Here is an 11,939-nt window from a genome sequence, read left to right on the forward strand (position 1 = left end):
ATCATGAGATATCCATGACCCAGACAGAACACCCTATCTGTTGATGATGACTGATTAAAATACAGCATCCAAGACAGCTAGTATTCTAGATATTTCTAGAATAATTGCTCTAGACTATGCTAAAACATTACTACTTCCCCTTGAGTAAGGGTCTGTGTTCATGAGATACACCCTCCTTCCTTAAAGATTATCTTCAGATTTATATACCAGAAGATTCCTGACACTTACGATGACGCAGCAGGCCTAAATATGTTATTCTGATACTTCTAAATATCGAGGCATCAAATAATGCTTTTTAGTTCCTATGAGCTGGTTTATTGGATCCAGTCTTGGAAACCGCTACTCTTCTGCATAAGGTACCTGCACATGGGTGCTGAACACTGGGCTGAGCATGTGCTCTATATCATGAAGGAAAGCAAGATAGCACGGCCAAATAAGACTAATATTGCTAAAGTTCACATTAGAATCGTCTCTCAGAGGAGGTTATGATACATGTATCCCCCCTATGTTTGGGGGGGGGGGAATAAAATCAGTACTAAATACTACTAAATAAAATACTAAAATAAAATCAGTAAGAGGAGGAAGAGATACTTTAATAAAGTTAGCTCCTCAAGCCCTTTAAGATTCTTCTCATTTACCTTTTGTTAAACAGCGGCGTCAGCCTCTTCAGTAGAGCCAACTCTTTCTCTGACTCTTTATCCTTTTCTCCTACCAGGTCGCATGTTTTTTCTTCGGTCTGCCAGGATTCTCTTACTGCCACGGCCAGCAGCAGCAGCAGGCCAGTCATCCAGGAGCTGTAGAGGGGGAACATCCTTTTGGGAGAGGAAGTGCGTGTGTTAGGGAAAGAGGGAGAGGATCGGGAGAGAAGGGAAAGAAAGAAAGCATATGAATGTGTCATAAATGAATGGTATTTTTTTAACCTTTTAATCTTCCACCCACCACCTATTATTTTACACTAGCCAGTTTTCTTCATTATTATGATGTTGGGCTTTATTTTCTTGTCTCCATTTCAAGTTCTGTTTTCTCCATTATTTAATATTCAGAATTGGAACCTTAAGTCTCCAGGTTTCTCTTTTTCTTTTTAAAACTTATTTCAAAAGCTTCTTCCTAGCTGACTCCCTTCCTTGACACCACTGGTCACCTCCTTCTCGTGCCCCTTTCATGTACATTCAACAAAGAGGACAGCATTGGCCTTGGTGAAGAGTTAGTGTCTATAGGTTGTTGTTGAGATTTCTGCAAGGTGCGCACAAAAAAAGAATATCTAGACTTCTAAGCTGTATTGGGAGAAAAACACATTTTTGGTCCTAGAAACTGTCAGAAGAACCAATCAATGGCCTAGAGAATACTTAAGTGTGACCAATGAACAGTATTTTGATTATGCAGAAACTATAAGATTCTTTGGCATATGCAACAAACATTACCTTTTAATATCTCTGTGCCAACAGCACCTGTGTTAGGAAACCCATATACAGATATACATATATATATATATACACACATGCACATATATATCTATCACCTGTGTTGGGAAACTCTCTCTATATATCAATCACTTTCAGTCTAATTCATAGGTAAGTGCTTCAGAACAAACTATGGGGCTGAGAAGAGGGAAAGGAAAGAACAAAAAGAATTAAATTATGACAGCCTGGTGGAGACATCCTTGCCTCTTTACCATTTGGCAAGAAATTAGATTAAGATGTCTCATTATTTAGAGTTCAATACTGGTTCATAAATACTGCTTAAACCAGTGGCCCTCCATAAGATAATTCTCGAATTACAATTGACACTTGATAAGGGCTAGTTGGAAGTTATTAAGAAAGATGTAAAATAGAGAAAAAGACTTGAATACTTTGGGACCTAAGTCCTCATTTTAATATTCAGGAGCATCTAACAGTCTTTGTTCATATTCACCATAAGAATGATGAACAGAGAGAAACACTGCCACAGCACCTAAAACTCGACATCTACCTGTTCTGATGTCTCACCTCTGAAAAATCATTCAATCATTTAAATGATAGGAAGAACAAAATTCACTAGGTCCAAATGAGTGGTTTGAATAAGTATTCCAAAACCCACCTCAGGCTCTACAGTCATGAACCTCAAGAGTTTCTAGCTTCCAATTGCTGATAACTCTAGGAATTCATCACGTCACTTTACAATTTAGCAAATCCAATTCATCTGATGCTTGTACTGCTTTAGGAATGGCAGCGTGCGGCTGTTTCCCAAACTCATTTTCTTTTCTCTAATTCCATCTTTATACCCAGGATACACTGATTTACCCTTTCAAAAGAAATCACTTTGGTATCCATTAATGATCCCTTAGGCCATCACTACTTGTTAATTTTATAACAGTATCACCAATTTTTCTGATACAAAGATTCAATTCTTCCAAATTTTTCTCACTTATGATAAAATGCTTCCATACTACAAGTCTGGACTTCGGTTTGAATACTCAAAAAGTCCTCTAATTCTTTGTCATGCTGGTCCACTGATTCCACTGCATTTTTAGCATATAAAACTTAAAACAGGCAGAATTTAATGGGTACTAATAGGTACCTGAATAAATTTTCTCCACTCTCCTAAACAAACTTACATTTTTTTTTTGATGTCTGATCTCATTTATTTGTTACTCTTAGAACATCTCATTTTTGACTGGACTCAGACTTAGAGGTAGAAGCTCTCAGAGGACAGCCTCCGTCTCTTGGCAATCTGTTCCTGTTGTTTTTCTTTGGCCTCCTTCATTCTCTTGGCCAAGAGTTTAGCATATCCTGCAGCCTCTTCCTTATTTTCTTAGTATGCTGTTTCTTCAGAGCAATATGCTGACGTTTGTGTTGCAGAACACGTGGAGTAACAAGACGCTGAGTCTTGTGTGCTTTGGTCCTAGGTTTCCTACCCTCTTTGTTTAGGGGTTTTCTCTCACAATATACTGGCGGACATAGAGAGAGACTGAAAAGTTTGTGGATTCTGCTAGCTCTTTTGGGCCCCAGCTGACGAGGCGAAGTTGTGAGTCCAGGAATATGCTTCTCCCCTTTTTCCACTATGACCAAATTGAGAACACTCAGATTGGCATCCACAATGCAACCCCGTACAGATCTGTGCTTTCTTTCTCCAGTCCTCCTTGGTCTGTAACGGGAATGCCCCTTATTCAGTAGCGGGTAGACTCTACCATGGGTCCAGACACCTGCTTCATGGGGAAAACCTTGTTTGTTGTTCCCACCGATTCAGACCACATAACCCGTCCATTCTTCACCCAGAGCATTAGCAGCAACTTCTGTGGCCATATGCTTCTTACAAAAGGTATGAAGTTTTTGTTCATCGTCCACTTCAATGAGTTTCTGGCAGCCATTGGCTGGGAAAGAGATGTTCAACTTCATCCTGAAGTGGCCAACTGCCTCTGAGGCACCATGATAAAGAGCTAAATGAACTTACATTTGACATTCTTTTTTTAAAATTTATTTTATTTATTTATTTTTGGCTGTGTTGGGTCTTCATTACTGAGCGCGGGCTTTCTCTAGTTGCGGTGAGCGGGGGCTACTCTTTGTTGCAGTGCGTGGGCTTCTCATTGCGGTGGCTTCTCTTGTTGTGGAGCACGGGCTCTAGGCGCGTGGACTTCAGTAGTTGTGGTGCACGGGCTTAGTTGCTCTGCGGCATGTGGGATCTTCCTGGACCAGGGATCAAACACGTGTCCCCTGCATTGGCAGGTGGACTCTTAACCACTGCACCACCTGGGAAGTCCCACATTTGACATTCCGTTTCCCACATTCCACTAGGGCAACCAATACTTGGGAAGTCATCTCCCCGACTTGGTGTACTCCAAACATCAATTCATTGTAGTAATATTAATAAGGTGTTTCCATAGAATAAGTATAGCCAGCCACAAAGTCTGAGGCTCCCATAAACACATACAAAGCATCAACAGGAAACACTTAATAGAGTGCTTGCCTTTTGCTAGGCATTTAACATACATTAACCAGTTAAGCCTTACAAAAACCCTATGCAGTAAATACGACTGTCCTTATTTTACAGAGGAGAAAACTAGACACAGCTAGTGGTGTGAACCAGATAGTGCAGCTCTGAGCTCATGGTCTACACTTAACCATTCCTTTCACATTAAGTTTTCTAGAGATCAGAGTAGGCAGTCAAAGTCTTGCTTTCATTTTGACAAAGCAAGAAGGGGAAGTGACTCCTCACATGGTTCACTAAACAGGAGGCAGAATAAAGAACCCAGACCTCAAACTCCTACCTTCTCTAAATTCACTCACTGATCCACACAACTTGACCAGCTGACTAAAATAAGAGGCTCCTTTTAGTAGATTGATTAAGCATGACATTTTCTTTATATTCTTGCAGGACCCAATTTGAAATTTCAACTTTCTGTGCTTTCAATATTCTTTTATCCAGGACCATTTTCTGTAGGGATGCTCACACACAAGACTGTGTTCTTTGGCTTCAAAGTTAGTTCCTTATCTGTTAACAGTTGATGATTTCTTTTCCCAAATTAGAACAAAGACTCTCACAAAACTGCAAAAGGATGAAGGGCTGAACACCCTGCAGCCAGCATTAGTTGAGTCGAACTAGCTTTCATTTAATTATTGGTTCAAAAAGATAGGAGATAAAAAGAGATATATTCTTCTCTTTCCTGCTTAAGAGTTGGCTACGTTTGAGCTGCTTCTCTTTGATTCAGTGGCATATGCTCTAAGTGCTTTATCTAGATTATGTTCATCAATCTTCACAACCCAGAAAAGTAGATATAATTTCTCCCATTTTACAGATGAGGAAACTGATTCCTACAGAGCTTAAGTTACTTGCCTTAGGTTATACAAGTATTAAACGTGTATGAAGTTATTAGTAAGGCAACGTGAATGAGTCATGGTATAAAGCTATTTTCTGATAAATAAAGGAGTGCAAAAATGTATTCGTAAGAGTATGAAATCCAAGGGCTGGGTAGTCCCCTTTTACATCTAATTGTGCTACAATTAGATTCTCAAGATGCAAGAGTTTGTCCTAGATACTTTGGAAACAAGCGGCAGGACTTAAAGATTTTGAAAAATCCCTTTCAATTTTCTTGTTCTACAACGATAGATCCATACAGTTAAGGCTAAAAAATTCTCCTCCAATGGGATGACCAATGACTAAGTCAGGAACTGGGAAACACTTTACATCACTAGGCCTCTGTACCACTCACTTCCCCCAGACTAGCCATGACCATTTTCTGTTTTTCGGTGGAATTTCTACTTTCTTCTCTCTGGCTCATTTCTGATGGCGACGGCCCTTATCTCCTGTCTCCAGCAGCCCACACTTTCAGAAGAGCAGCCCTAACTAGCTGAACCGCCCAAGGTTGAAAAGACTTAAGAAAGCAGCTCTAGCCCAAAGGCGGAAGCTCTCTCCAAAAAGGAACGCAAATCCCTCTATTGGCGACTCTTCGTACCATACACTCATCTCCCTCAAACTTCTTCCAGGCTTCCAGACATTCGCGTCCCGTCTAGTCTCCCGACTTTGCAAATGCTTAGGGCCATACCCTCTACAAATGATGCCACCTGACCTCCCTCTACGATGCGGGCCAAAATCCCGTCTACGGGTATCCAGTAACACCTCGAACAGACTCCAGACTTAGCGACCTTCCTTTCCCTGCCTTCCAAACTCTGGTCTTGGAGATCCTTTCTCCCTCACTCCCTTGGCGACTCTGTAACTCCCCAACCTTACGCCTCCGCCTTTCTACCCTCGGGCTCCTTAGCTGGATTTTTGGGCTAGAACCCGGGCCAAGGGAGACTCAGCAATCCCGGCCCCCGTCACAGCCACGAGGGGTGAGCGCTCTCCAGCCCACTCCTCCACGCCCCTCATACTCACGTGTCACAGGCAAAGGGAGCAGCCACAGCTCAGAATCCCCGTCCGAGTACCTGCTCGCGGCTGGGAGACAGCACCAGCGAGGGGCCGGCCGCAGACCCCGGTTCCGGAGCTCGCGGCAGAGCCAGCTACCCCACGAGCTCCTCGCTGGGCTCCACTCCGGGAACCGGAAACAGGAAGTGCCGGGCGGCCGCTGGGCAACTGCTTCTCCCACTAGACCCCGCGGCATGTCACGGTAGAACCGTTTCGCTGCTTTCCCCTTCCCGGCCTCTCAGATCATCCCGGACGCTGATTGGCCAGGACCGTGGGCCTTAGGCTCCGCCCTCGCGGCATCAACTCCAATCCCTATCGAGATTTGCAAGTTTAGTTCCACCTTTGCGGGTCGCCTTTCTCCTGACTGGGGTCCCAGACTCCCACCTCCTGGCCTCTCTGCTCGGGCCCCTGTCACGCGGGGTCACGCGGGGGTCATGCGCGGTCAGGCGCCAGGCTCGCTCCCTGGTAGGTCGGACCGGAGGGCGGCGGAAGTGGAAATGCGGGGCGGGGCCAGATCCCCAGGCCGCGGCGGGAGCTGTAGTTCTCGTGCTGGTTGCTGCTTCAGAACGTCTGCCACCTGAGGGGGACGCCGGTTCGCTGTGTGCTGGCCCCGAGTCGCGTTGTCCCTGGAGGATAGTGGAGAGCGACTGGGTCGTGGTCCTCCTGGCTTTCTTACCGTCACTTTTGTTCTTTACGTCCCGTCTCCGGTTTAGCACCGTGAGGTGCGGCAGGGGTTACTATTACAGTTAGCCTTATCATCCCTCCGGCATTTTGTGTGATAAACACTCTGCAGCCACTTCTGCTGACCGAGACAAGTCAATTTTTGGTCTTTGCGCCTTTGCTAAGATCCTTTGCGGTGTCTCTCACGTGTGGCGTCTTAGCCGTGTGTGGAAGTCCTACCCGTTCGTAGAACTCGGTTCAGAGGCTCCTGTGACTCCTGGACTCGACCTTTTCAGCTGGAACCGTTCCGTCCTCCCAGTGTCCGCTGGCTGCTCGCACCTGGCTTCAGTCTGGTTTCTTACTGCTTTGATTCCTCGTTGCATTTGCGTGTGCCTCCCAACGTCTCCTCGGATGGCGACTGGATTTTGATTCCTCTTTGTGTTCACCAGAGCTAGAACAGCGTTTTGAATCGAATAATAATAGAAGCTGACACTGAGAAACCCGGCACTGTTGTACGTGTTTTAAACGAGTATCAGTTCACTTCACCTTCACAACCAGCTTACTGAGGAAGTATCTTATCCCCATTTTACAGATGAGTAAATTAAAGGCGACAGAGGCTAAGTGACTTTTTTTTTTTTTAACTTACCCTGGGCCCCACAGCTACTAAGTTATGGAGTCAGTATTCCGGCTCCATCATTTAGGGGTAAGTTAGTTATATAGGTTGGGTATACAGTCCAGAGTTCATGCTGTCGACACTGCGTTATACTGACTATAGGAAACTGTATTTGTTTATTAACTGGTACATTCAATTCAGGCTAGGTGGTATATCTGGGTTGGGTTTGGATGTGTCTTAAGTAAAAAATACGAAAATTAAAAGATGAGTTGCTTTCTAATAATAAAAGTAATTTGTCTATTGACACATACACACTACTATATATAGATTAGATAACTAATAAGAATCTACTGAATGGCACGGGGAACTCTATTCAATACTCTGTAATGACCAATATGGGAAAAGAATCTAAAAAAAGAGCGGATATACGTGTGTCTATAACTGACTCAGTTTGCTGTACAGCAGAAGCTAACACATTGTAAATCAACTATACTCCAATAAAAATATTAAGAAAGCGCTTCTAGGAGGTTCCTAAAATCAAATGTTGAGGCTGCCTCCTCTTTAGTGTGTGCAGAAAAGGGAAGGGTGTGTGAAAGCGCTAGGTATTCTGATGCTTGCTTAAATTCATGGCTTTGAAAATTGTCCCAGACCTGCTCTTCTGTCGACTCTCAGGTGGGAGCTCTGTTGGGAATGCCTTTTTTAACCTCTCAAGAGCTTTGTCCTGTGTTTTTTGTTACAGGTTTTGCTGTGGTTTCACTGTCAAATACACTCTACCTGCTCACGTTTTCTGATCTGCTTAGCAATCTTTTGATATTTGTTTGGTAGTTTCTCAGACCCATTATGCATGTATTCTATGTGCCATCTTGAACCAGATTTCAATTTTGAACTTTTATTGATGCCCTCCTTTAAAAAAATGATCATATTTAACATATTTCAAGGGCTAAATATATTTTTGTTTTTGGTAATTTTCAATTTTAATATATCAGTAAATTAAACATTTTAGAAAAATGCAAGAAGAGTACAAAGAACTCTTGTATACACTCTACCTAGATTTGCCAAGTATTTACATGTTGCCCCATTTGCTTTATTGGTCTCTCCCCCCCACATCCTCCCTACACACACACACACACACACACACACACACACACACACACACACACACACACACACTTTTATTTTGAACAATCTGAGGGTAAGTTCCCCATTACCACTAAGTACATCATTGTGTATTTCCTAATAATAAAGACATTCTTACATTACCACAGTATAATTATCAAAATTAGGAACTATAGCACTTTTTTACCCTTTCCCAACCACAGAAGCAAAGCCAGAGTCACACACTGCAATTAGTTGTCATTTTTCTTTATCTTATTTGACCTTGAAATTTGGAAAAGTACAGGTCACTTATTTTGTAGAATGTCTCTCATTTTGGTTTGGTCTGATGTTGCCTCCTGATTTAGGTATGCATTTCTTGATAGGACTAAGAGGGAAATAATGATCCTGTATCACTCAGCATCCAATCAGAAGACAGATACCACATGAGTCATTTTAAGGAAAAATTTAGTATAAAGAGTCATTTTTTAGTAAAAAATAATTACTAAAAGGGGTAAGAGAGGACTGTAAGTTACACACAAATCTTACAGAAGTAGGAACTACAAAATGCAGCTACTACCTTGAGGGCTGAAGATGGGTTAACAAGGAGGCAACTTAGAAACTTAAACGAAGTGCTACTTTTCCACCCACAGGGGAGGGGTTCAGAGCTCTGAAGAAAGGATGTGGTTCCTGCCACAGGAACATGCAGCCCACTGATGAGGTGAGAGGAAAATTGCTGGAGGCTGTGGGTCACTGGGTCACTGTTGAACTGTCAGTGGGAGCCTCTTTATGGTGGCTTCTTTGTCCTTTGGACTTGTCCCCATCATTTTTTGAGCAGTCCTTTACTTTTGGGCACATAGATGTTCCACGTGGATCTTGAACTTTTCTTACCCTAGAATCAATCATATCTCGAAGGCGGCCTGGTTCCTTTTAGCGGAGAAGGGTATTGAGAAACCAAGATCTGATTACAGTGTGTGTTTATTGCTACTTGTGTGTCCTTGCTTTGGTCCCTCTCTGCAGACAGTTAGGAAATCTATATATCTTTCCAAGAGTGGGAAATCAGCTCCCATTATATTCAACATATTTATATGTTTGTTCACACATGAGAAAACACAGGAAGTAACTTTATAACTGGTAAACCAAGCCTACTAATTAGAGTTCAATGTTTGTTTAAAGTTTTTTTTTTTTTTTGTTATTGAGGTAAAATGTATAAATCATGAAATTCACAACGCTTTTTAAAAATTATTTATTTATTTATGACTGTGTTGGGTCTTCGTTGCTGCACGCGGGCCTTCTCTAGTTGTGGCAAATGGGGGCTACTCTTCCCTGCGGTGCGCGAGTTTCTTATTGCCGTGGCTTCTCTCGTTGTGGAGCACGGGCTCCAGGCACGCAGGCCTCAGTAGTTGTGGCACATGGGCTCAGTATTTGTGGCTCATGGGCTCTAGAGTACAGGCTCAGTAGTTGTGGTGCACAGGCTTAGTTGCTCTGTGGCATGTGGGATCTTCCTGGACCAGGGCTCGAACCCGTGTCCCCTGCATTGGCAGGCAGATTCTTGGCCACTGCACCACCAGGGAAGTCCCACAACTTTTAAGTATAGAATTCAGTGAATCTTGACAAATGCATCATAACTGGAACCCCCCTCTAATCAAGACTTAGCAGATTTTCATCACCCAAGAAAATTTCCTCATGCCCTTTTCCAGTCATTCTCCTAGGCCTAGAGGCAACTATTGCTCTGAAATTTTTACCATAGATTAATTTTGTCTTTTCCAGAATTTCATATAAAATTGAATCATAAAAAAAATGAATCATATACTATGTTTGGTTTCTTTCACTCAATAAAATGTCTGTGAGGTTCTGTTGTTACATATATCAGTAGCAGGGTTTTTCTCTTTTTTTGGCTAGATAGTACTATATTGTATGAATATTTCACAACTTGTTGATCTATTCTCTTGATGGGTATTTAGGTTGTATCTATGTTTTCTTCCAAGAAGCTTTATAGTTTTAGCTTTTATGTTTGTATCTGTAATCAGTTTTTTAAAGTTTTTTAAAAATATTTATTATGTCTATTTATTTGGTTGCACTGGGTCTTAGTCGTAGCAGCTGGGCTCCTTAGTTGTGGCTCGCGGGCTTCTTAGTTGTGGCATGCGAACTGTTAGTTGCAGCATGCATGTGGGATCTAGTTCCCTGACCAGGGATCAAACCTGGGCCCCCTGCATTGGGAGCACAGAGTCTTAACCTCTGTGCCACTAGGGAAGTCCCTGTGATCAATTTTGAATTAATTTTTTTGTATTGTTGAGGTAGGGTCGAGGTCAGTTTTTTTCCCACATGGATGTATAGGTCTTCCAGTAATGTTTGTTCACTTTTCTTTCTCCCTTAAGTTGCTTTGGAACTTTGTTGAAAATCAGTCGACTATATACATGTGATTCTGTTTCTGGACTTAATTTGTTCCATTGATCTCTTTGTTTATTATTATGCCAACAACACACTGTCTTGATTCTTCTAGCTTTATAAGTCTTGAAGTAAGTTAGTGTAAATCTTCCTGTTTTTTCAAGATTGTTTTGGCATTTCCATAAATATGTTTAGAATCAACCTGTCAATTTCTGTTTAAAAAATCTTGCTGGAATTATAATTGGGATTAATGTGAATCTAAAGGTAAATTTGAGGAAAATTGACATTTTAACAATGTTGAAATTTACAGTCCATGGATAGGATACACTCTCTATTTATTTAGGTCTTATCTAATTTCTTTCAGCTATGTTTTGTTTTCAGCATAGAGGTCTTACATGTCATTTGTTACATTTATTCCCAAGTACTCACATTTTGATGCTTTTATAACTGAAAATATTGTGAAAGTTTTTTTTTACGAATGTTTGCTAGTAGTGTATAAAAATACAGTTGAGTTTTGTATTTTGACCTATATCCTGTAACCCTGCTAAATTTACTTATTTTGGCAGTTGCTTCTTTCTTTTGAACTTCTGGGCATCATGGTGTAGCTGGGACTGAATTTATTTTCTCATCTGAAACAACTGGAAAACGAAAATATATGAAACAGCAGTTTTCAGATACTGGACAACAGGCAGTACAGGACAGTGATTCCTGAGAGAAGGAAAATAAGGTGAGCCCCTGCTTATCCCTGCTTACAGTTGCCTCTGCTTACTAATTCTTGTCAAAAAGCAAGCCTCAAAAGGATCAAACTGGTACCAAGTAACTGTGCCCAATAACAAAAGCCAACAATTTTGAAAAGAGCTCAAGACAATTTGGCACCAACAGCATAAAATTCACAATGTCTGGAATCCAGCAAAAGATTATCAGGCATGCAAAGGAGGCAAATATAACCCATAACCAGGGGAAAAATCAGTCATTAGAAACTGAACCAGAAATGACAAAGATGAAAGAATTTGCAGAAAGGATGTTAGAATAGCTATTATAAATACACTTCATATGTTCAGTAGATAAGACGAACATTGAACATTATAAAGAGAAAAAGGCAAGATATTTTCAAAATAAACCAAATTATGCTTCCACAGATGAGAAATACAATATCTGAAATGATGCAATGAAAATATACTGAATGGAATCAACAGTAGACTAGAAACTACAGAAGGAAAGGTTAAATTTTTTAAAAAATTATTTATTTATTTTTGCTGCATCGGGTCTTAGTTGCGGCATGCAGGATCTTCTCTGGGTCTTACGGAAT

General features: G+C 41.5%; 1 protein-coding gene, 1 long non-coding RNA gene and 1 pseudogene across 4 annotated transcripts in view; 1 reads left to right on the forward strand and 2 right to left on the reverse strand.

Moving 5' to 3' along the window:
- The window catches only part of M6PR (mannose-6-phosphate receptor, cation dependent), a 10,587-nt gene extending 4,299 nt beyond the window's left edge, over positions 1–6,288 (reverse strand). The window contains exons 1-2 of one of the 2 annotated variants that reach the window (XM_082849842.1): positions 5,848–6,288; positions 639–812 (exon numbers count right to left, since the gene is read on the reverse strand). In XM_082849842.1, coding sequence (XP_082705968.1) covers positions 639–811 — 173 coding nt within the window. In that variant the 5' untranslated portion in view covers position 812; positions 5,848–6,288. Of the gene's footprint in view, positions 1–638; positions 1,765–5,847 lie in introns of those variants that run through there. The other variant, XM_082849841.1, reaches the window with a different exon arrangement.
- Positions 1,757–3,838, reverse strand: LOC309968555 (small ribosomal subunit protein eS6-like; annotated as a pseudogene). Its single transcript has one exon. The product of its transcript is annotated as a small ribosomal subunit protein eS6-like (transcript).
- A 138-nt stretch (positions 6,289–6,426) lies between the features above and the next one.
- LOC309968557 lies at positions 6,427–11,716 on the forward strand. The gene is made up of 3 exons (XR_014326582.1): positions 6,427–7,049; positions 8,896–8,963; positions 11,197–11,716. It is a non-coding gene; the product is annotated as an uncharacterized lncRNA (long non-coding RNA).
- The last annotated feature ends 223 nt before the right edge of the window (positions 11,717–11,939 follow it).

This window comes from Leucopleurus acutus (assembly GCF_964270905.1).
Source record: "Leucopleurus acutus genome assembly, chromosome: 11".
In the NCBI taxonomy this organism is placed as follows: Eukaryota; Metazoa; Chordata; class Mammalia; order Artiodactyla; family Delphinidae; genus Leucopleurus; species Leucopleurus acutus.